This window comes from Protopterus annectens, chromosome 4.part0, assembly GCF_019279795.1.
Source record: "Protopterus annectens isolate FY-2018-M chromosome 4.part0, PAN1.0, whole genome shotgun sequence".
Taxonomy (NCBI): Eukaryota; Metazoa; Chordata; order Ceratodontiformes; family Protopteridae; genus Protopterus; species Protopterus annectens.
In genome coordinates, this window is record NC_056733.1 from 623,608,185 (window position 1) to 623,634,199 (window position 26,015).

Here is a 26,015-nt window from a genome sequence, read left to right on the forward strand (position 1 = left end):
AAGAAAGGAACTTTTAAAATGCCACATTAGGAGGAAAGAACTACAAAAGTGAGCATGTGCACCCACACCTACCTTTTACTCCAGTGTTTGGATGCCATAAAATGAACATATGAAGTACGCTCCCACAATTTCTAGAAGAACCGTGCAACAAGAGCACTGGAAGAAAACATTCAAATGTTCTAACCACTGCAGACAGGCCCTCAAAGTAACCTCTAAAATGCAAGACACATCACAGAAAAAAGAAAACTGCTGCATACTGTAGGTTATAAGGCAGAGTACACTGGCCCTTATCTACCATAAGATTTGTGTAGCTATGTTCATATTATACACTTGCTGTTTTTTTTACAATGGACACCTTTTATAAAAAAACATCTATCATATGTAATCTATCTTACTTCAAAAAGAAAGTCTGCTTATACAACATAATGTTCCTATTCTAAAATCACAAACAGAAACAAAGTAACTGTTTTAATTGATTAAATTGTTGCTTGCAAAACAATTTAAAACATCAATAAAACAGAATACAGCATAATATAGAAGTGAATTTACTGTAATTATAACACAAAAGGAAACAAATCAGGAACTGGGTTATATGGTTAGAGGACAGTGACAAGACAGGCTACTTTACATTAAATTAAGGACAGGGACAGCAGGAAGATGCATAGGTGTACTAAATGTATGAATAGGTACCTGTTGAGGTTGACCTAGCTCTGTAGAAATCTCTGATCAATTTATAAAAACAAATGTTAAACTGAAATATGTAACTAATACAGTTATATCTTACTTCTGTGGTTGAAATTAGTTACGTGCTTTAAAACAACATAACTGGTGTGTATGATATGTAACAATGTAATACTGAAATTAGAAATGGATTACTTTCAAACATGTTAATGAATTTTGTATTGCTCAATAATGAGAAACATCAGTGCTATAATGAACATCATATAATGAACATCATTTAACAGAAAAATAGACCACTCTGAGTTCACCACAAAATAGTTGTCTATTTCAACAATTATCTTTTATGAATATAAAAATTTCTTCAAATATTTGTAGTCCTGTAAACTTCTACCCTCGTCGACATTCAGTTACAGAGACACAAGCATATTTTGGAGGTTTTAGGTTTTCTGGCAAGATACACCTGATATAAGTATGCACAGAGAGATAATAAATTCTCCCTTAATACTGGGTTTTAGTCCCTCATCCCATTAGGAATATTTGATGAATGTATTTTTCTGGCATGGGATTCAATTTATATTTCCTTCCACCATGGATATGCAGGCTGCTGGATCTATCATCCTATTTGCATGACGTGTAATATAAATTTCGGTATTTTTTTTTCAAATAAACTCTGGCTTTAGAGAATAAACCAGACTTAGAAAACTATGTAGTCTGCCATATTTCTGACATTATTTCTATATGCCTAATTTAATTACCTGCTAATAGAAGATAAAAGAAAAAAAATATTTATATGAAAAAGCACATCTGTACTTTGACAGACTCATTATTTTCCAAGTACACTGTACTATCATGGTGAAACGTGGTATAAATGCTGAAAAACACTACAGAAGCTGCAGAGTGATAATTTGTGTTATGGTAAGGTTCTCTGGTACGGCACAAACAGGAAACTGTGAAATCACAGCCCAAGGAGATTTCAGATCCTTCTGAACATGGTATGCTTAACACCACAACACATTTTTAATGTCTCCACTGGTCTCTTTGGTAATCTTTGGGGATAGGAAGGCCAGTATGTCTAGATGGAACTCCGACTGGAAGATAAAGGAAGCACAAGAGTCATCCGATCCTGAGTAAGATGCATCCTGAAGCAGCTTGCCATGAAACCTTTGCTCTGTGTCTCATATATGCAGTGCTTATATGTTCATTCAAGGCATTTGCTCAATCTCTTCTAGGTCATAAGCAGATGAACTAGTCTTATTTTCTTCTGTTTGCATGTGTAGGAAGCAGCTTATATTTTTCTGGGCAGTAGAATATCACACTGATGACTGGTCCCAAGCTTGCTGTTGATAGGTTAAGAGTTGAGAGTCAGGAAAGGGATAACAGCAGAAAATGGTATGGTAAGGAAAAGAAAAGCAGAAAGGGGAAGAAGAGAGGAGAAAAAGTAATAAGATTACATCATTATCATCAAACGTCATACTATTCAGTCTTAAAGAAAAAAGATTATCTTTATTTAGTAACTAACTACTTCCAGTTTTAAACAAATTCTACACAGAATACATTTGCACAGTGATGCAATTAACTGCAATTAACTAAATTTCAGTTGCAGTGAACTCAGCAACTGTAAAAACTAAAATAAAGAACAGGAACACAGTTAAAATCCAAGTCAGTGCTGATTACCAAGGAAGATCACAATATAATTAGTTTAACAGCACAACGTGCATGTGTGTATGTTTTAGTAGCCGACGTGTTAGCAGTGACGATAATGTTACTGAAGGAAAAAAGAAGTTATGTGCTCACCATAACGTTCCATCTGAGTAGGTAACTTAATTTGTCAGCAACCTGTGGGTATCGGATCCGATCCGGATCCGAGCCGGCAGCTTTCCAAGCTAGAGATAGAGCTCCTAGCTCTTCCCCTTACCCATAATACCCTGCTACCTTCCCTCCAGTCATCAGATTGAGTTTGCCCAATTAGCACACAGTACCAAAGCAACAAACCACCTGAACATCCTAACCGGATACCAACTAGGAGTGAATCAACAATCCTTCGAGTGACGAACTACAGGTTAGGGGGGGGGGGGGTCAGTTGATGACAAATGAAGTTACCTACTCAGATGGAACATTATGGTGAGTACATAACTTCTTTATCTGAAGTAGTCAACTTCATTTGATCAGCAACCTGTGGGACAGTGCCCCCCAGCTACGAAAACTTGGGAGGTCCTCAAGGAAGGATATTCCGGAGCACTGCAGAGCCAAATGATGCCCTCCCCCTGGATATCAGATCCAACTTATAATGAGTAATAAAGGTATGAGAGGAAGCCCAAGTGGCCACAGAACAGATGTCATCCAAGGGCACCCTTGACCAAATGAAGCAGAGGTAGCCACAGAACGTTTAGAATGTGCACGAACCCCCAAGGGCTCAGGTCAACCAGAGATTTTGTATCTGAACAAAATGCAGTTAGAGGTCCACCTAGCTAGAGTTAACTTCGTTACTGGTTTACCCAAAGATAGCTTGGCAAAGGAAACAAAGAGATGCTCCGATTTTCGAGAGGCAGCGGTTCTATGCAAATATAAACGAAATTGTCTATGCACATCTAATGAATAGAGTCTGTATTCCCCTTTGTTCTAGTAGTTAGGGAAAAACACAGGCAGATTAATGCAGTGGTTGATGTCAGCTTCGGAAGCCACTTTAGGTAAAAGGGAGGGATTAGTCCTGAGGGAAACTCTGTCATTATGGAAGACAAGATACGGAGGTTTGGTACAAAGGGCCTGAAGCTCAGATACCCTTTTAACTGAGGTAACAGCAATGAAGAAGGCAGTTTTCCAAGACAAATACTTAAAGTCAGCCGAAGCTGCAGGCTCAAAGAGTGGACCAGTAAAAACCTGGATGACTAAGGTTAGATCCCACTGAGGAACCGCATTCTTGACAGTAGGTCTTAACAGAAAAGTACCATTCAAGAAGGTCTTGCAGATCTTAGAGGAAGCTAAGGGAACAAGATTATCTCTGATGTGAAAGTGGGAAATAGCCACCATCTGAACCTTCACAGTTGAAGAACTGCCCCGCTGACGAAAAATGTGGGATAAAAACTCGAGAACTGCTGGAATGGGAGCTGTAAAGAGATCCAAATTACTTTGCCCGGGCCCAGATAGAAAAACATTTCCATTTACTGTTGTAGACTTTCCTGGTAGAAGGCTTATGTGCGGCCACCAGAATGGATTTGATTGCAGGCGAGATAAGTCCTAGCCGCTAACAAAACTGGATCAACAAAGCAGAAAGCTTGAGGTCGTCCAGGTTTGGGGTTTTTAATCCCGAAGGATGAGAAATCAGATCCGGGATGGGATCTAAGATCCAAGGAGGAGCTACTAGATGAGACCGCAGGTATGGGAACCAGGTTTGACGAGGCTAGAATGGGGCTATGAGGATAACACTGCTCCCCACCAGTGAGCTTTCTGCAGGATTTTTGTCATTAATGGGAGAGGAGGATAGGCATAAAGAAGACCTGATGGCCAAGCATGAACCAAAGCGTCTCTGGGTGTCTCCCAGTGGGGATCAAGCCGAAAAACTTCGCTGCACTTTGCATTCAAAGAACAGATCGCACCAAGGTTGACCCCATTTGAGGAAGATCCGTTTCGCTACTAAAGGGTTCAGAGACCACTCGTAAGGTGAAAGGATAGTTTGACTCAGCTTGTCCGCTAAAATGTTGGACCGACCCGGACTGTGCATTGCTAGCAGAAAGCGGTTGGTAGATATCGCCCACTCCCAAACTCTCATGGCCTCTCGGCAGAGAGGGTAAGACCTGGTCCCCCCCTGTTTGTTGATATACCAGACCACTGACATGTTGTCTGTCTGAATTGTAATAGACCCTAGAGGAAGAAGGGCATGGAGAGCCTGCCAGCTAGAAGCACGCCCTCATCTCCAGAACACTGATATGCAGAACAGTCTCTGTTGGAGTCCACGTGCCTTCACCATGGCCCCCCACCCATAGAAGCCGTGGGTGCAGTGCTGTGGCTGGAGAGGCATCAAAAAAGGGCAGCCTTCCTGGAATGGAGCCACCAAAGCAGAGATTCCTGCAAACCCTGCTAGTAGTAAGCGTAGCTGTCTATGTACATCCAAGGTATGCAGTATTCTTTCCCTCTGTTTTGTGGGTTGGGAAGAAGGTAGGTACGTGGATTGCCTGGTTTAAGGACACTCTGGATACCACCTTAGGCATAAATGTAGGATTAGTCCTCATGGACACTCTATCTTGGTGGAAGATTAGAAAGGGTTGCACTGCCATTAAGGCCTGTAGTTCTGAAACCCTCCTTGCTGAAGTAATTGCCAGTAGGAAAGCAGTTTTCCATGACAGGTGTTGCAGGTCTGCTGTTGCTGCTGGTTCAAAAGGTGATAGAGTCAATTTTTCTAGCACAAAGTTCAAGTCCCAGGCTGGTAATGGTGGTTTCCTTGGAGGTTTTACATTCTTGATTCCTCTGAGGAACTGCCTGAGCAAAGGATGTGAAAAACAGGTGGATCAAAGCTGTATTCTGCTGAAATAGCTGATGCATGAATCTTGATGGAGGAATAGGACAGGCCTGAATGAAGTAGTTCGGCCAGATACTCCAGAATGTTGGGCATATCTATGTTTGATACATCTTTACCTCTTTCTGAGCTCCAAATGACAAACCTTTTCCATTTCCAGCATAGTTTCTTCTTGTTGAAGGTCTGCGTGCTTCAAGAATAATGTCTCTAACTCTTTATGAGAGTACGCTATTAGCAGCTCCTGTGTGATGTTCCATGCAGTCAGTTGCAGCGTTTTTAGGTTTGGATGCATGGTGCTGTAGTTGTTCTGAGTTAGCATCAAGGGCATCAGGGGTATTGGCCACATATTGTTCCGAGACATGCTCCTCAGCAGTGGGTAGCAATGTTGTCTTGGCCAGTTTGGAGCTATCAGGATTATCCTTGGGCGTTCCTCCTTGATTTTTAGTAATACTTTGTGTATCAAGGGAAGAGGTGGGAATGCATATGCTGTTAGTCCTTTCCAGCTGAAGGAGGCGAGTCCACTTTCCATGCTAGTGGGTGGAATGTCCTTGTGCAGAATTTTTGAGCTGGTGATTGAGAGGTGATGCGAATAGATCTATCTGAGGCATTCCCCATTTCTTGAGATGGTCTTGAAGATGTCCGGGTGCAGCTGCCATTCGTGGACATCTGATGTAGTCCTGTAACATATCTGCTAGAGTTTTTCTTTTCCTGGTACAAATATTGCCTGTAACTGGATGTTGTAGCTGAGTGCCAGGGTCCACAGTTCCAAAGTCATTCTGCATAGGGGTAGGAATGAGTGCCTCCCTGTTTGTTGATGTACCACATGACTGTGGTGTTGTCTGTCCTTATCATCAACTGGCCTTCCTTGAGAAATGGTCTGAACTTTTGGATTGCCAGTTTTACTGCCAGCATTTCTTTTAGGTTGATGTGCAGTTGAAGTTGGTCCTGTGTCCACAATCCTTGCCGCATTTGTCCAGCATATGTGCCCCCATCCCAGGTCTGAAGCATCTGTTGTGATGGTCTGGCTTGCTTGACCTCTGAAAGGGCAGGCCTGGGTTTGACTGGCATCGTGAGCCCACCATAGGAACTCCTGTTTTAAGCATGGTATTAGTGGGATTTCCGTTTCTAGGCTGTGTCTGTGTTGGGACCATAAATTCTTTAGGTACCACTGAAGCTTTCTCATATGTAGTCTGGCAAATGGAACCAAGATTATGCATGATGCCATGAAACCCAAGGCCTGCAGTACCTTTCTTGCTGTTAACTTGTTCAGATTTGTTAGTGCCAAGAAGTAAAGAGGAGTTCTTTTGTTTTTCTGTAGTTAGGAATGCCATTTGTCTTACTGTGTCCAATTCCGCTCCCAGGAAAGTCCTTGTCTGGGATGGTATCAGCCTTGACTTTTGTAAATTGACTGTGTATCGCAGTGCTTGAAGCAAGTAAATGACCCTTTGTAAATCTGTTGTCAGCTTGCTTTTGTTGGCCCTTGTATCAGACAGTCGTCCAGGTATGGATAAATTTGAATTCCCTGTAGTCTGCAATGGGCGATTACTGATGCCAGGCATTTTGTGAATACTCTGGGCGCAGTAGATAAGCCAAAGGGCAATGCTGAGAATTGATAGTGCTCTGATCCTGCAAGAAATCTGAGGTATCTTCTGCAGATAGGTCGAATGGGGACGTGCAGGTATGCCTCCTTGAGATCTAGAGTTACCAGCCAACACTCCTTGCCCAGCATGGGAAGAAGTTGCTGTAGGGTCAGCATTTTGAATTTTGGGACAATGATGTAAGTATTTAGGGTAGACAGGTCTAGAATTGGTCTCCAACTTTTTCCTTTCTTGGAACTAGGAATAGTCTGGAGTAGAACCCCTTTCCTTGCTCTGCTGTTGGCACTTTTCCACAGCTCTCATGTTTGCTAATTCCATTATCTGTTGTAGAGCCTCTGTTTTTGATTTGGAGGTAGGTTTGGCATTCCTCTTTGACTGGTAAAGTGTGGAAGTGGAACCGGTAACCTTGATCTATGGTTCGTAAAATCCACTTGTCCTTTGTTATGTGGTGCCAGTTTTTGAAAATAAGGTTAGCTTTCCGCCTAGAGGAGCTGCTATTTGTTCCCTGGTTGGCGGGTTTAGGTTTAAGTCACTGTGGCTGTGTTGATGTAGAGGCAGGTGTTGATTCTGTGCCTCTGTTGTTACCTTGCCACTGTCGTCCTCTGTAGGCACCTCCTCTGGATTGGTTTCTGCCTCTGGAGCGTCTATTCCTGCCCCTTTGAGGTCTTGTGGAGTCAGGAAAGGACCAATTTTTGGCAGGCCAGTTCCTGCTAAACCTTGGGGTTGAACCTGCAAAAATTCTTTAACTGTCTGGACTGATTTTGCCTTTTCTTCCATTTTCTTCATAACCTGCTGGGCAGGTGTACCAAACAAACTTGATTTATCCATAGGAGCATCAAGCAATTTAGATTTAACATGATCCGGTAAAGCTTGCTCCTTTAGCCATGCATGCCTTCTAATTACTGTGCCAGTCATGGCTGATCTAAATGAAGCCTCCAGTGCATCATAGCCACATTTTAAAGAATGGTTACTAACCTGCTGTATGTTATTTACCATTTCTAATACATAATTCTTATCAAAAGATTCATCAGTGGTTAGCTTTTTAGTTAACTGATCAAGCATAAACTCTTGGTATTGTATCATGTGAAACTGACAATTTAAAGCTCTAGCTGAAAGAGTGGCTGAAGTGTAAACTTTTACCCCATCTGTCTAATGACCTTGCTTCCCTTTCAGAAGGAACAGGGTTTTTAGCTATGGTCAGCTACTGCCTTGGGACCTTGGGATATAGTTTTGGGTCTGCAAAGAGGGGCCTTGTAGAGGTGGTGATGAATATCTGGCACCCTGTAAAATCTGTCTGGTTTGGCAGGGCTGGGGTAAAGAATCTGGAGCTGAGCAGGCATCATTGAAAGCATCATCCACCACAGAGAGAACAGGAGGGATAGCTAAGGGCCTGTGCTGTGGTAGGTGCAAAAAAGTCCTAAGTCTTTTCCTGGAGTCTGAAAAATCCTGTTGCTGCCATTGGAACTGTTCTCGCATGGCATGCAAGGTTTCCCAAAGGAGAATTCTTCTGGAGGAAGCAGCTGGAATGGATTCTTCAGCATCAGAATCTTCAAAATTGGAGAAAGGAGCCTCTGGCTGGTCAGTTATGTCTGATTCATCAGCAGAATCATCAGAGGACACTGGCTCAGGGGGCTCTGCCCTAGGTCTCTTTTCTGGGGGCTGAGAGGCCCTGTCTGGGTGAGATTGAGATCCTCTAATTAATGAAATTAAATCTTCTGCCAAGGTAAGCATTTGAGAACTGGCAGAGGGCCTGGTGGAAGGAGGTTTAACAGGCACTGTTTTAGTAGTCTTGGCTGCTTTAGCCCTGGCGAAGGCCTTAATGGACATGGCTGCTGGAGGCCTAGCAGCACCACGTGCTGGGGTAGAGACATCCAAGGGAATGGTGTCTGATAAGTCAGTGGTAAGCACCGTGAGTGGGTAAAATTTCTGAGGCCGATTCAAGAGTGTTAGCAGGGACCTCAGTTGTAGTGATAGTTTCAGGTGTAGTTTGATCAGTTTTCTCGGTTTCGGCGAAACCGAGACACTCGATTTGCTTAACCATGGTTTCGGCCGAAACCGCGGACGCGATGTCGGTCTTCTTTCGTTTTGGCAGAATCACGAAGTCGGAGGGTCCGGCGGCATAATGTACGCAAAGTCAGAACCGAAAAACTGTTCTGCAAACTCTGACCGGCGTCTAAGCGTTAAATCGGTTGAAAGAAGCACAGGACGAACAAGCTGCTACGTCGTGGGCTGGGCCTAAACACGGCAGGCAGTAAGAGTGGAAATCTTTATGAGGTATCTGCTTCCCAGAGGTTAAACAATTATTAAGTTTATCTGACATCGGCAGAGGCAAGAAAGAGTCCCCAGCGGGTACTTAGCTTTAGAAGTCTTGAAGTAGTATTCGGTGAAGTAATCTCTGGATCCGACCGACCGGCACTTGCGAACAGCTTCTGCTTGAGCCACGCGCAAGAAAGACTGAGCAAAATGGCGTCGGCTGATGCTTATATACCCGGAGACCAACAGAGATGGCATCGGGTGAAGTGCGACATCAGCGAAGCGGACCCGGACTTTGGAATCCGGCCGACTGAAGGGCTGCCTGACGACAGGACAACCCAGTTGTTATGACTGCAGATGCATCCATGAAGGACATCTTCTTTATCTGAAGTAGTCAACTTCATTTGATCAGCAACCTGTGGGACAGTGCCCCCCAGCTATGAAAACTTGGGAGGTCCTCAAGGAAGGATATTCCGGAGCACTGCAGAGCCAAATGATGCCCTCCCCCTGGATATCAGATCCAACTTATAATGAGTAATAAAGGTATGAGAGGAAGCCCAAGTGGCCACAGAACAGATGTCATCCAAGGGCACCCTTGACCAAAATGAAGCAGAGGTAGCCACAGAACGTTTAGAATGTGCACGAACTCCCACGGGCTCAGGTCAACCAGAGATTTTGTACATGAACAAAATGCAGTTAGAGATCCACCTGGCTAGAGTTACATTCGTTACTGGTTTACCCAAAGATGGCTTGGCAAAGGAAACAAAGAGCTGCTCCGATTTTCGAGAGGCAGCGGTTCTATGCAAATAGAAGCGCAATTGTCTATGCACATCTAATGAATAGAGTCTGTATTCCCCTTTGTTCTGGTAGTTAGGGAAAAAGACAGGCAGATTAATGGATTGGTTGATGTTAGCTTCAGAAGCCACTTTAGGTAAAAAGGAGGGATTAGTCCTGAGGGAAACTCTGTCTTTATGGAAGACAAGATACAGAGGTTTGGTACAAAGGGCCTGAAGCTCAGATACCCTTCTAGCTGAGGTAATGGCAATCAAGAAGGCAGTTTTCCAAGACAAATACTTTAAGTCAGCCGAAGCTGCAGGCTCAAAGGGTGGACCAGTAAGAACCTGGACTAAGGTTAGATCCCATGGAGGAACCGCATTCTTGACAGGAGGTCTTAACAGAAAAGTACCCTTCAAGAAGGTCTTGCAGATCTTAGAGGAAGCTAAGGGAACAAGATTATCTCCGATGTGGAAGTGGGAAATAGCCACCATCTGAACCTTCACAGTTGAAGAACTGGCCCCCTGATGAAAAATGTAGGATAAAAACTCGAGAACTGCTGGAATGGGAGCTGTAAAGGGATCCAAATTCCTTTGCCCGGCCCAGATAGAAAAACATTTCCATTTACTGCTGTAGACTTTCCTGGTAGAAGGCTTATGTGCGGCCACCAGAATGGATTTGATTGCAGACGAGATACCGGGAGTCCTAGCCACTAACAGAACTGGATCAACCAATCGGAAAGCTTGAGGTCATCCAGGTTTGGGGTTTTTAATCCCGAAGGATGAGAAATCAGATCCGAGATGGGATCTAAGATCCAAGGAGGAGCTACTAGATGAGACCACAGGTATGGGAACCAGGTTTGACGAGGCTAGAATGGGGCTATGAGGATAACACTGCTCCCCAACCGACGAGCTTTCTGCAGGAATTTTGTCATTATTTGGAGAGGAGGATAGGCATAAAGAAGACCTGATGGCCAAGCATGAACCAAAGCGTCTCTGGGGGTCTCCCCCAGTGGGGGGATCAGAGTGAAAAACTCGCTGCACTTTGCATTCAAAGGCGACGCGAACAGATCGCACCAAGGTTGACCCCATTTGAGGAAGATCCGTTTCGCTACTAAAGGGTTCAGAGACCACTCGTAAGGTGAAAGGATAGTTTGACTCAGCTTGTCCGCTAAAATGTTGGACCGACCCGGACTGTGCATTGCTAGCAGAAAGCGGTTGGTAGATATCGCCCACTCCCAAACTCTCATGGCCTCTCGGCAGAGAGGGTAAGACCTGGTCCCCCCCTGTTTGTTGATATACCAGACCACTGACATGTTGTCTGTCTGAATTGTAATAGACCCTAGAGGAAGAAGGGCATGGAGAGCCTGCAACGCTAGAAGCACCGCCCTCATCTCCAGAGCACTGATATGCAGAACAGTCTCTGTTGGAGTCCACGTGCCTTGGACGGTTCTGCCCATGCAATGCCCCCCCCCCACCATAGGCGAGAAGCGTCCGTGGTCACTGTGGCTACAGGTAGAGGCATCAAAAAGGGCCGCCCTTCCTGAAGCTCTTGGGAATGGAGCCACCAAAGCAGAGATTCCCTGCAAACCCTGCTGAGGGGAATAGGGGAGTATAGCGGATGTCGGAGGATGGACCACTGTACCTGCAAGGTCCACTGAAGAACCCTCATATTCAAGCGGGCTAGAGGTGAAAGATTGATAGCCGCTGACATGGACCCTAGAGCCCTCAGGACTAATTCCGTCGGTGAGGCTGGAGACTGTAGAAGAGCTAGGACATGCAAGGTTAGGTTTCGGAGTCTGTCCGACGTCAAGAAAACCTTTGCCTGAAGCGTGTCTATTCTGGCCCCTATGAAATCCAAGACCTGAGCAGGCTGAAGGGACGATGTTTTTGTAGTTTACAGTGATCCCCAATTGGTGGGCCAAACGCAGGAAATAGTCCCTGGCCGAGCATAGTAAATGCCTGGTGGGGGCGGCGAGGAGCCAGTCGTCCGGGTAAGGAAAGACCTGTATTCCCTGAAGCCTCAGGTGGGCCGCTACAGCTGCCCTGACCTTGGTGAACACCCTGGGGGCTGTGGTGAGACCAAAGGGGAGGACCCTGAACTGATAGTGGCTGGCTCCCAGCCGAAAGCGGAGAAATCTCCTGGATCACCTGTCCATTAGAATGTGGTAGTACGCATCCTTGAGATCTATGGAGCACATCCAGTCGTTCTCCTGCAGAAGGGGGAGACTAGATTGAATGGTGACCATCCAGGACAGGTTCAGTGCAGACAGGTCAAGAATTGGCCTTAGGTCCCCCGTCTTTTTTGGCACCAAAAAGAACCTGGAGTAAGTGCCTGATCCGGACTGGCCTGGGGGGACGCGCTGGATGGCTCTTTTACTTAGCAGCTCTTTTATCTCTAAGGCTGTCGCCTCCCTCTGATTGGGTGGGACATCGGGGAGGTGCCCCAATCGAGGGGGAGAATTCAGAAGGGAATAGAGTAACCTCTGGATATTATTCGGAGCACCCAGCGATCTGTCATGATAGACTCCCAATGTGCTAGGTGCTCTGAGAAATGCCCCCCGACTGCCTCCAGAGAGGAGCAGTTGGGCAACCCCTCAGGGTTGCTGCACGGGTCGATCAGAAAATCTGCCTCTGGGCCGGCGTCCACCTTGTTCTCCCCTGCCTTTGAAGGACGAAGGGTTTGGAACGAAATGGGATAGTTGAGATTTCCGGAACCACATCTTCTTTTGTCCTCTCTGGTTCCTGGAAAAAGACCTTCGAGGAGCCGAGAAGCGGATTCCAATGGCAGACATCTTCCCATCTTTCTCGCTCTGGAGAAGCGTATCACGGACGGTCTTGCCAAACAGCGTAGAACCGTCAAAGTGAGCATTTGCGAAGGACGCCTTGAAGGGTTCCGCAAAATCGGAGACAGGTATGATGCCGTAAGGCGATGCCTGCTCCGCTGGTTCTAGCGGCCCCCTCCATGGCATGGGAGAGAAGCCGCATAGAAGTGTTGGATATCGACTTTAGAGTGGCCATTTGTGTCGAGAAGGTTCGTTTGTCCTCGGCTGACATGGACTCTGGGGGTGACCCAGCGTACTCTTTGATTAGGTCTCACTGAAGCCGAATCACGTGTGCCAAGTAGTTCAGCGCCCTTACAGAGAAGGTGGCTGAAGCGAACATCCACTTTCCAATGCGGTCTATCGTCTGAGACTCCTTGTCTGGAGGATGTACCGAGGAACTTTTCTGCACTAGTTCCTTCTTGGTGGCAGCCGCCACTACCATGGCATCTACTGGAGAACCTTTGTTCCACGCTGTCCTGTCTGTGGGGGGGCAAAGAATTTTATCTGGTCTCCTGGGTACCGGCTCTACAGTGCCCGGCTCCTTCCATGCCCTGGTAGTTATAAGGTCTACCAGAGGATCGGCCGGAGGGGACACCCAAGAGGTAGATGGGCCTACGTCAAACGCCTGCAGAAACAGACTCATCCAAGGAAGGTTTTTGGGCTGACCACCCCCCTCTAATGTGCAGCATCTCCATGATGTCTCCAAAGGAGACGTCCTCAGGGGGTGACCTGGGGGAACCTTCCCCTTCCTCCAAGTCAGTGTCTTCTGTGAGGGACTCGGGGGAGTCCAAGTGCCTCCTTTTACACTTTCGTTTGTGAGGGACCTCCTCGGGGGGGCTGTCCAAGGAGGGCTCACCAACCAGGTCCTGTTCCTCTAGGGAAACCATCTGGGACGTAGACGCAGGCTGTCCCTGGGGTCGGATGATGGAAGACAGGTCCGTCTGCGAGGGAATGGCGGGTGGATCCGTAGCATGAGCCTCAAATCCCTCGAAAGGACCCTCTCCACGACATCGAAGGCCGAGGGTGAACTGCTCTCCCTGGGATCCGAGAGCAGCCCCCTCGGATCCGACGTGTGGATCCGCGCTGGAGTTGACGCGATTGGATCCGAAAAGGAAGTGCGCTCCTCCAACAGCATAGGAGCCGAAGACGCACTAACCCCTCCAGATCCGAGGCTCGGCTCATGGCCCCAAGAGCTCGGATCCAAAAAAGCACCCGACAAACTCGAGGGTACAGCCGGCGTTGAAGTAGCGATTACTATCGGCGCCGGCACCCCGGCTCCGACACTACCCAGATCCAATGGCTCCAAAACCCGATAGTGGATCGGAGAAGGAGCAATGGGGGCAAAGAAAGGGGCCGAGCAAGAGCACTCCCATCTGCATCTGGGCCTGGAGGAAGCGACGCATCATCCGGTCCATGTCCACATCTGAAAGGCTCCTAGTGGATCTGGAAGAAGCTGCCGAGGCTGGCTGGGAAGGTCGCCTCGACGACATCGAAGGTGACCGAGACTCCTTCTCTGGCTCTGGAGAAAAGCGTGGAGAGTGAAGCCGAGAGGGGGAAGACCCAGAGGCCCTCAGGGGAGAGCAGAGCTGCTTAGCCGGCGGGGCCGAGGGGGCAGAATCGGCCCGCCGCTTGTGGCTCTTATGCCTCCCCCTGTCACGCTCCTTGTCCCTTCTTTTTTTTTTCCTGGAGTCCCTCTCACCCTGGACCGCAGTGGGAGTTTGTGTCCCGGCCATGGGAGCAGGAACTGTAGGTGGAACAGCCGCGGCTGGTGCCATAGAGGAAGAGGAGGACGAAGTAGAATCTGGGGGCAAAAGACCTGCCAGGATTAGCTTGGTCCTCCTGTCCTTCATAGCCTGGGGGTTAAAAGCCGCACAAAATTTGCAGCCTGATTAAAGATGGGCAACCCCCAGGCACATAACACACTGAGTGTGGCCATCGGCTGGAGACAGCTTATGGCCACACTCAGAGCATTTAGAAAATACGGCCTTAGGCCCTTCAGCCACTTTAGTCACACCACACCTTCACACACACAGATAAGGGGGAACTATAACTAACAGAAAAATTTTTTACTAGGTATACTAGGGTTGGAGAAGGAACACACACACACACACACACACACACACACACACACACACACACACACACACACACACACACACACACACACACACACACACAGTTTTTGAAGAAACCGGATAATAAAACTAGAGAATAAACCCTCTAAATCTACTCACAAACTGCCAAGAGCTCATCACTCTTGCTTCAAGAAGCCGCGGCAAATGAGATCTGGGAACTGGAAAGAGGTAGCAGGGTATTATGGGTAAGGGGAGGAGCTAGGAGCTCAGATCTCGAGCTTGGAAAGCTGCCGGCTCAGATCCAGATCGGATCAGATACCCACAGGTTGCTGATCAAATGAAGTTAACTACTTCAGATTCTAGGTTTTGATGGCTGCTTAGCTATTGATCGACTTCCTTTCACTCTCACCCATATCAATATTTCTCTGAATGAAGCAACTACAGTGTGAAATATATGTGCTGAGACAGTGCACTTACTTTACACCAGCCTCAGGCAGATCACTTATCACACCATCCATCCTTCTTTAATTAATGAACAAGCATCACAGGTGTGTGCACAGTCTTCAAAAAGCATTTTTATTAGCAGATATCTACTGAGCTAGGTTTAGTCTGCACCACAGCTTACTTAAAGTGGTTGTGGGTGATGCACCACCACCTCAGAAGTCCATACCAAAAAAAGTTGTAGCATACTGCAGAAACATTAGTTATGCTACATATGCCATAAATAGCAGATGGATGAGTACTCACCATATTATCTGATATTCAAGAAGGCCATCTTCATTAGCTGACAGCTAGGATTTCATTCTTGGCAGCCCTTTCTGTCAGCACAGTTCTTTAAGTTCTCTAGCTACCCAATGAGGATTGGTATAACCCCCCCCCCCTTATAGTGCATGTTTTGATGTCATCATACCAGGTTAGGAGAGGTACACCTGGCCCCACGATCCCCAGTTTTGTCCCCAAGGAACATAAGTCAGCTGCCTGTAAAAGACAACGACAAAGGTCAGGGCTATAAAACTGTAATACTTCAGGCCATTCAACATGTGGGACAACTGGATGGGTCAAAAAAATTGCTGGACAGAGAAAATATATGTAACCACTGCAAAGGGACACGTAGAAGATAGTTTATTTATTTAGTAATTTGACATTTGCTGACTGGGAAAGACCGACTGGCTCAGGAACCCATTTTTGGTGGAGGCCCAGGGAGAAAAGCTCCACAAAGTAAAAATACAAATGACAAAAATGCATATGACAAAGAGAAAAAATGAAGTTATGTCCTCACCATAACATTCCATGTTTGTAGTCCATCTCGCCCTTCATTCTTACACATGGGTTCGGAGACGATCCTCGGCTCCGACTCAGCCTCAGCAAGCTCAAAGTCTTCTAGCTGGCTCGTGGCTAGGTAGGTATCCCATGGTGTACCAGTATAATCCCCAGATCTTGTTTGCTGCTAAACAATAGAAAGAAAGAACAAAAACTATCCAGAAAGAACAACAATAATAAAAGGTCTCCACCTGATAAGAAAAATGTTTCTGTCTCCAGATCCTTCCAGGACGGGGGTAGGAGGGTGGGTTCGTAAGAATGAAGGGCGAGATGGACTACAAACATGGAACATTATGGTGAGTACATAACTTCTTTATGTTCTGTAGTCCTATCTCACCTTCATTATTACACATGGGACAGCGTCCCTAGCACCTTATTCTTGGGTGGCTCATGGAAAAATACTCCTGAGTACCGTGGAACCAAAGGAGGCTCTACCCGTAGAGGTCAAATCCAATTTGCAATGAGTGATAAAGGTGTGAGGGGCAGCCCATGTTGCTGCTGCACAAATAGCAATGGGACCAAGCGAAAGCGCTTGATTCAAACTGTTGGGATTCGTGTTTGCAATTGTTTTTCACTTGGTTGAAGTTTTGTGCTGAAAAGCAAGGTGTTTTTAAAAGAAGTTTTTAACAAGCAATAAAATCGTTTACTTCGTTCCTCCGTTGGCTGTTTTTGAGCAGTGGTAAGCTTGCTTTTGTTTTTTTGGTGCTTACACTTTGTTTTATTGCTGCTGCACAAATATTATCAATTGGAATCCTGGCTTGAAAGGCTGCAGAAGTAGACTGGGATCTTGTAGAATGAGCCTTAATTTTGAACGGTAAAGGCTTTCCATCGGAAGAATAAATGTAGGATATACAACTGGAAATCCAATTCGAAAGGGTCACTTTGGAAACTGGGAGACCTAATCTGGAGTCGGAGAAGGAAACAAACAATTGGTCAGACTTCCTGAATGTCTTGGTCCGGTGTAGATAGAACCGTAATTGTCTGTGAACATCCAACTGATGAAATCTGTATTCTGCCGTGTTGGAGTGATTAGGGAAGAACACCGGAAGCTCTATAGTTTGATTCAAGTTATTATGAGAGCACACCTTGGGGACAAAGGATGGCTTTGTATGAAGAGATACTTTATCTTTGTGGAAAATCAAATAAGGGGGCTTGACAGACAGTGCTTGTAACTCTGATACTCGTCTAGCAGATGTGATTGCCACCAGTAAGTACAGCTGTATACACTTACCATAAATGTAGATGTTCGAGTGTATTCACTGTTGCAGTCATTACATTTGGGTAATCTGCTGGCAGGTTGCCCTCAGTCGGTCTGAATTCCAAAGTCTTGGGTCCTGCGTTGGTTGCTGTCTCCTCTTCCATGATGTCAGGTCGTCAGGGGTATAAAACAAGCAGCCAATGCCATTTTCTTTAGTTTTTCTTGCCCCAGATGTCAGGTGCCCACCAAATGGGTAGCAAAAAAAAAAAAAAAAAAAAAATATATATATATATATATATATATATATATATATATATGCAACAATACAAACTTTACCTTCACCTCCAAGCAAATACACCACAAAGGTTGTAGAAGATAGTGAAGGAAAGAGGAACTCTAGAATAAAAAAGGGATGGCGGGCAGGTAACCTGGACTGCAACAGTGAATACACTTGAACATCTACATTTATGGTAAGTGTACACAACTGTACTATGTTCTTCATGTTTCACTGTTGCAGTCATTACATTTGGGTAGAATCCCAAAGCTATGGATGGGAGGCTGGAGCTAAACTGCATTAGGGGTGGCTATAAGGCCCTGCAGAACTGCAGTGGCAAAGCCTGAACTGGACTTAGAGAGGCAAATGACAATACTTTGCAAAAGTGTGAAAGGAACTCCAAGTAGCAGCCTCTAGAATGTCTTTGGTTGGTACTCCTCTGAGGAAAAGCTGCTGATGTAGCTGCAGCCCTGGTGGAATGAGACCTGATGCCCTTGGGCACCGGTTTGCCATGGTGTAAGTAGCAGAAATGAATGCAGTGGCTTATCCACTTTGAAATAGTCTGCTTTGAAATAGCCTTTCCCTCTGATCTTGCAGCAAATGTCACTAGTAACTGCTCAGTTTTTCTTAGAGCTTTAGTCCTGCTCAAGTAAAATCTTAGTTGTCTGTGTACATCCAAGGAATGCAGAATCCGCTCCCCCTTGTTCTGCAAATTTGGAAACAAGGTTGGCAGATGAATAGTTTGGTTAAGAGCCACACTAGAAACCACCTTAGGCATAAATGAAGGATTTGTCCTGAGGGACACCCTGTCTGGGTAAAATATGATAAAAGGCTCCACAGCCATGAGGGCCTGTAGCTCTGAGACCCTTCTTGCTGAAGTAATTGCCAGGAAAAGTTTTCCATGATAAGAACTTTAGATCTGCAGTAGCAGCTGGTTCAAATGGAGGCAGGGTGAGCTTTTCCAACACATAATTCAGGTCCCATGCAGTAATTGGTGATCTTTTGGGATGCCTTAAATTTTGGCCCCTCTAAGATACTGCTTTAGTAAAGGATGAGAAAAGATTGGTGGCTCTGTGTTGTAATGAGCCGAGATGGCAGAGGCATGGATTTTTACTGATGAAAAAGATAGGCCTTTGTCAAGCATCTCAGTCAAGTATTGTAAAATCTGAGGAATATTTGGCTCTACTGTGTCAGTTCCTTGTGCTTGGTTCCAAGCACAGAATCTCTTCCATTTATCAGCATAAGATTTTCTAGTACTAGGCCTTCTGGCTTCCAAAATGACATCCATCACAGCTTTACTGAGAGGTGTTGTTTGAATAACTACATGATCAGCCATGCTGCCAGGTTCAGTGTTTGGAGCTGATTGTGCAGGATCTGACTGTTTTGCTGGGACAGTAAGTGAGGTATTTGAGGCAAGTACCAAGCTGGGAATTGAGACATGTTCCTTAGGATTGGGTACCAGTATTGGTGGGGCCAGTCCGGGGCAATTAGTATCATCTTTGGTTTCTCTTATCTAACTTTTAGTAGGACCTTGGGAAGAAGAGGCAGAGGAGGAAAGGCGTAAACTGATAGGTTTTTCCAACTGAAGGTTAGGAGTCCACTTTCCATGCTCGTCTGTGATAAGTCCTTGTGCAGAATTTTTTCAGTTGATAATTCCGAGGAGAGGCAAATAGGTCTATGTCCTGGCTCCCCCATTTCTTTGTTATCAGGCTGAAGACTTGTGGATCTAGTTTCCACTCATGAGGGTCCATAAGGTTTCTGCTTAAATCATCTGCCAGAGTATTATGCTTTCCTGGCAGGAATTGAGCTTGAAGATGTACTTGGTAAGTCAAGGCTGTGTCCCACAGTGCCATGGCTAGTCTGCAAAGGGGGCATGAGTGCGTGCCCCCCTGCTTATTTATGTACCACATAACCATGGTGTTGTCTTGCCTTTATCAGTAGTTGTCCTGGATGAAGTAAGTCCTTGAAGGCTGTCAGGGCATTTTGAACAGCTAACATCTCTTTTTGGTTGATATGCAGATGCATTTGTTTTGGGGTCCATATGCCCTGAATGCATTTTCCCGCCAGATGGGCCATCCCATGCATAGTCTGATGCGTCTGTTGTTAAGGTTTGGCTGGCAGGGGGTAGAGTGAAAGCCCATCCCATGTTTTGGTGACATGCCTTTGCCCACCATAGAAAATCCTGTTGGAGGCAGGGAATGAGCGGAATCATTGTTTCCAGACTGTGACAATGTTGACTCCATACACTTTTTAGGTACCACTGTAGTTTCCTCATATGCAGTCTTGCATATGGAATCAGCAGAATGCAGGATGCCATGAACCCCAAAGCCTGCAGAGTTTGTCTTACAGATATCTGGGTTTTTGTTGCCATCAGTTTGAAGTAAGTAGTCAGTTGCCTTTGTTTGTCTGGCATGAGGAAAGCCATCTGAGCAGTTGTATTCAAGCTTGCACCCAGGAATGTTATCTTTTGAGAAGGTACCAGTTGTGATTTCTTTTCATTTATTGTGTACCCAAGGCATGTTAGAAGCCTTTTCACAAAGGCCAGATGCTGAAGAAGAATGTCCTTGTTCTCTGCTTGAATGAGACAGTCGTCCAAGTAAGGATATATTTGTATACTTGTCTGCAAAATGCAATTACTAGTGCCAGGCACTTTGTAAAGACCTGGGGCGCAGTAGATAAGCCAAAGGGCAGTGCAGGGAATTGGTAATGCATAAAGCCAGCCTTGAAACGGAGGTATCTTCTGCACGATTCCCTTAGTGGGATATGCAGGTATGCCTCTTTTAGGTCTAATATCACCAGCCAAGCGTTCTTGCCCAGCATGGGCAGAAGCTGCTGAAAAGTTAGCATTTTGAATTTTGGAATTGTTGTTGTGTCTTTTTGGCTTTTCGGTTAAGGGCGCCACAGCCGGAACTCCGTCCGCTAATGATTGGTAGTTGAGTTTTACGTGCGAGTTACCAGCCCTGGCAAAACCTTCAACGAAGGTACGCTCATTCATGCATGTCTCCACGCAGAAGACGCTCTGTTGGAATGTCCAGGTATGTGTTCAAAATTGATAAATCTGGTATTGGACGCCAGGCATTGTCTTTTCTGGGTACCAAGAACAGTCTTGAATAAAAACCTTGTCCTTTTTCCTGTTCTGGTACTGGCTGAATAATTCCCATATCCATGAGGGACGTAACCTGTTTCTGTGCCTCTGCCCATTGATTTTTTGGCAGATCTGGCCAACCGTTTGCAGTTGGTAGAGTGTGGAAGTGGAATCTGTATCCCTGAGATACTATGTTTAACACCCACTTGTCCTGGGTTATTAACTACCAATTTTGAGGCTTTGCCACTGCAGTTCTGCAGGGCCTTATAGCCACCCCTAATGCAATTTAGCTCCAGCCTCCCATCCATAGCTTTGGGATTCTACCCAAATGTAATGACTGCAACAGTGAAACACGAAGAATGTAGTACAGTTGTGTTGAGCATAGAGGGGCCAAAATTTAAGGCATCCCAAAAGATCACCAATTACTGCATGGGACCTCAATTATGTGTTGGAAAAGCTCACCCTGCCTCCATTTGAACCAGCTGCTACTGCAGATCTAAAGTTCTTATCATGGAAAACTTTTCCTGGCAATTACTTCAGCAAGAATGGTCTCAGAGCTACAGGCCCTCATGGCTGTGGAGCCTTTTATCATATTTTACCCAGACAGGGTGTCCCTCAGGACAAATCCTTCATTTATGCCTAAGGTGGTTTCCAGTGTGGCTCTTAACCAAACTATTCATCTGCCAACCTTGTTTCCAAATTTGCAGAACAAGGAGGAGCGGATTCTGCATTCCTTGGACGTACACAGACAACTAAGATTTTACTTGAGCAGGACTAAAGCTCTAAGAAAAACTGAGCAGTTACTAGTGACATTTGCTGCAAGATCAGAGGGAAAGGCTATTTCAAAGCAGACTATTTCAAAGTGGATAAGCCACTGCATTCATTTCTGCTACTTACACCATGGCAAACCGGTGCCCAAGGGCATCAGGTCTCATTCCACCAGGGCTGCAGCTACATCAGCAGCTTTTCCTCAGAGGAGTACCAACCAAAGACATTCTAGAGGCTGCTACTTGGAGTTCTTTTCACACTTTTGCAAAGTATTATCATTTGCCTCTCTAAGTCCAGTTCAGGCTTTGCCACTGCAGTTCTGCAGGACCTTATAGCCACCCCTAATGCAGTTTAGCTTCAGCCTCCCATCCATAGCTTTGGGATTCTACCCAAATGTAATGACTGCAACAGTGAAACACGAAGAACGTAGTACAGTTGTGTACACTTACCATAAATGTAGATGTTCAAGTGTATTCACTGTTGCAGTCCAGGTTACCTGCCCGCCATCCCTTTTTTATTCTAGAGTTCCTCTTTCCTTCACTATCTTCTACAACCTTTGTGGTGTATTTGCTTGGAGGTGAAGTATTGTAAAATCTGAGGAATATTTGGCTCTACTGTGTCAGTTCCTTGTGCTTGGTTCCAAGCACAGAATCTCTTCCATTTATCAGCATAAGATTTTCTAGTACTAGGCCTTCTGGCTTCCAAAATGACATCCATCACAGCTTTACTGAGAGGTGTTGTTTGAATAACTACATGATCAGCCATGCTGCCAGGTTCAGTGTTTGGAGCTGATTGTGCAGGATCTGACTGTTTTGCTGGGACAGTAAGTGAGGTATTTGAGGCAAGTACCAAGCTGGGAATTGAGACATGTTCCTTAGGATTGGGTACCAGTATTGGCGGGGCCAGTCCGGGGCAATTAGTATCATCTTTGGTTTCTCTTATCTAACTTTTAGTAGGACCTTGGGAAGAAGAGGCAGAGGAGGAAAGGCGTAAACTGATAGGTTTTTCCAACTGAAGGTTAGGGAGTCCACTTTCCATGCTCGTCTGTGATAAGTCCTTGTGCAGAATTTTTTCAGTTGATAATTCCGAGGAGAGGCAAATAGGTCTATGTCCTGGCTCCCCCATTTCTTTGTTATCAGGCTGAAGACTTGTGGATCTAGTTTCCACTCATGAGGGTCCATAAGGTTTCTGCTTAAATCATCTGCCAGAGTATTATGCTTTCCTGGCAGGAATTGAGCTTGAAGATGTACTTGGTAAGTCAAGGCTGTGTCCCACAGTGCCATGGCTAGTCTGCAAAGGGGGCATGAGTGCGTGCCCCCCTGCTTATTTATGTACCACATAACCATGGTGTTGTCTGTCTTTATCAGTAGTTGTCCTGGATGAAGTAAGTCCTTGAAGGCTGTCAGGGCATTTTGAACAGCTAACATCTCTTTTTGGTTGATATGCAGATGCATTTGTTTTGGGGTCCATATGCCCTGAATGCATTTTCCCGCCAGATGGGCCCCCCCCCCATGCATAGTCTGATGCGTCTGTTGTTAAGGTTTGGCTGGCAGGGGGTAGAGTGAAAGCCCATCCCATGTTTTGGTGACATGCCTTTGCCCACCATAGAAAATCCTGTTGGAGGCAGGGAATGAGCGGAATCATTGTTTCCAGACTGTGACAATGTTGACTCCATACACTTTTTAGGTACCACTGTAGTTTCCTCATATGCAGTCTTGCATATGGAATCAGCAGAATGCAGGATGCCATGAACCCCAAAGCCTGCAGAGTTTGTCTTACAGATATCTGGGTTTTTGTTGCCATCAGTTTGAAGTAAGTAGTCAGTTGCCTTTGTTTGTCTGGCATGAGGAAAGCCATCTGAGCAGTTGTATTCAAGCTTGCACCCAGGAATGTTATCTTTTGAGAAGGTACCAGTTGTGATTTCTTTTCATTTATTGTGTACCCAAGGCATGTTAGAAGCCTTTTCACAAAGGCCAGATGCTGAAGAAGAATGTCCTTGTTCTCTGCTTGAATGAGACAGTCGTCCAAGTAAGGATATATTTGTATACTTGTCTGCAAAATGCAATTACTAGTGCCAGGCACTTTGTAAAGACCTGGGGCGCAGTAGATAAGCCAAAGGGCAGTGCAGGGAATTGGTAATGCATAAAGCCAGCCTTGAAACGGAGGTATCTTCTGCACGATTCCCTTAGTGGGATATGCAGGTATGCCTCTTTTAGGTCTAATATCACCAGCCAAGCGTTCTTGCCCAGCATGGGCAGAAGCTGCTGCAAAGTTAGCATTTTGAATTTTGGAATTGTTGTTGTGTCTTTTTGGCTTTTCCCGGTTAAGGGTCGCCACAGCGGAACTCCGGTCCGCTAATGATTGGTAGTTGAGTTTTACGTGCCGAGTTACCAGCCCTGACGCAAAACCTTCAACGAAGGTACGCTCATTCATGCATGTCTCCACGCAGAAGACGCTCTGTTGGAATGTCCAGGTATGTGTTCAAAATTGATAAATCTGGTATTGGACGCCAGGCATTGTCTTTTCTGGGTACCAAGAACAGTCTTGAATAAAAACCTTGTCCTTTTTCCTGTTCTGGTACTGGCTGAATAATTCCCATATCCATGAGGGACGTAACCTGTTTCTGTGCCTCTGCCCATTGATTTTTTGGCAGATCTGGCCAACCGTTTGCAGTTGGTAGAGTGTGGAAGTGGAATCTGTATCCCTGAGATACTATGTTTAACACCCACTTGTCCTGGGTTATTAACTACCAATTTTGAGCATAAAGTGCTAATTTTCCCCCTAGGGGTGCTGACAAAAGATAAGTGCTTGGTGATGGCAGAGGGAAGTCATTGAGACTGTTTACTGCAGGGCTGCACTTTATTTCCTCCAGATTTGGAGGTAGAAGCACCCCATTGCTTTGACCTGTACGAATCCTGTGACTGGTATCTAGAACCTTTAGGGCGCCTGGATTTGCCCTGTTGAGCTCTATCGGACACAGGAAAGGACCAGTTTTTTGTAGGCCAGTGTCTACTGAATCTTGGTGGCTGCACTTGTAAGAAGTCTTTTACAGTTTGCATAGACTTAGCTTTGTCTTGCATTTTCTTTAAAACCTCTTCTGCCTTAATACCAAACAGAGTATCATGCTGTAAAGGTGCATCCTGCAATTTAGCTTTAACATGATCAAGCAAATTTTGCTCTTTTAGCCAGGCATGCTTCCTAATCACAGATCCAGTAAGTGTGGCCCTGCAGGAGTCCTCTAAGGAATCAAAACCACATTGCAAAGTATGCTTTCCAACTTGTTCTGCTGCATGCAATAATTCCTGCAATTCTTTATTTTCTGCACATTCTGAAGTCAACATCATTTTCTGTTTCAGTAATCCCATAACATGTTGTTGATACTTCAGCATATGAAACTGGCAGTTTAAGGCCCTAATCGCCAAGGTTGTAGATGTATAAACCTTTTTCCCCATCTATCCAGTGCCCTTGAATCTCTGTCAAAGGGGGTAGGATTTGTTGCTGTTGAGGCCTTAACACCTTTTGGATACTGTGAAATAGCTTCAGGGTCAGCAGCAGGGTTTCTAAATAAAATGTGTGTGAATCAGGAACCCTGTAATATCTGTCTGGCTTGCTAGGAGCCGGAGATAAGGAGTCTGGAGTCAAGCTTGACTCCGAAAACACATCATCCACAATGTCTAAAACAGGAGGTATGGCTAAAGGCCTATGCTGAGAGAGAAGAAGGAAATCCCTGAGCCTCTTTTTTGATTCTGAGAAATCTTGACTCTCCCAGTGAAAATGCTCCCTCAAAGTATGCAAGGTTTCTCCAAAGGAATAATCTTCAGGAGGAGATGCAGATGGGATAGATTCCTCTGCATCAGAATCCTCATAGGGTGGTATAGATAATTCCTGATCAGAAGAGGAATCAAAAGAAATAGAAACCTGATCTGAAGATTCATAATCAGTGTCTTGCCTAGGCCTCTTATCAGGAGAGGCTGGTAACCCCTGATCAAGGTAATTAGGTCTTCAGCCATTTTGATAATCTGTTTTTTGGGCATAGAGGCCTGTGCACATGGCTCATGCGTCAGTTTTTTAGCTTTAGAAGTTGCTTTTGTTATTGATTTTGAAGCTGGCATCAGTTTTATTTAAAATGTTGTGGCCTGAATACACCCTCAGAAGCCTGCTCAGCGTCTCCGGATCCATCCGAGGGAGAGACATCCGCGGGTACAATCGCGGCATGCCGGACTCCACATGGGTCTCGGTAGGGGCCTGCGACTCGAAAGTAGCGGTATCAGGGGCTGCGTAAGTGCCTCACTGAGTACCGGCGAGCCAGCGACTGGCTTAGGAGAAGCTTCGCCATCGGTTTTGGACCTCGACGGTCTGTCTCTGTCCTTTTCTTTGCGTTTTTTGTGTACTCCAGTAGTCGGATTGCTATCAGACGACATTTCAGGATAGTTAAATTTGTTTCCAAAATATTTTGAGGCAAAGATATACTGATGCTTAACAGTGCGTTGGTTAAATCTAGCACAAAACCGACAGCTAGGCACGTTATGATCAGGGGCTAGGCAAGGAATACAGTATAAATGGAAATCCTTATGAGGTATTTGCTTCCCACAAGTAATGCAATTATTAACTTTTTCTGACATCGGTATGGAGCAAGAAAAAAGTTTCCCCAACTG

The 26,015-nt window shown here is 45.5% G+C and overlaps 1 protein-coding gene across 1 annotated transcript in view; it reads right to left on the minus strand.

The window, feature by feature from the left end:
- Window positions 1-455: 455 nt before the first annotated feature.
- Window positions 456-26,015, minus strand: part of CIT (citron rho-interacting serine/threonine kinase) — a 3,433,971-nt gene continuing 3,408,411 nt past the window's right edge. Inside the window, exon 47 of the mRNA XM_044069760.1 lies at window positions 456-2,018. Coding sequence (XP_043925695.1) covers window positions 1,992-2,018 — 27 coding nt within the window. The 3' untranslated portion in view covers window positions 456-1,991. The remainder of the gene's footprint in view (window positions 2,019-26,015) is intronic.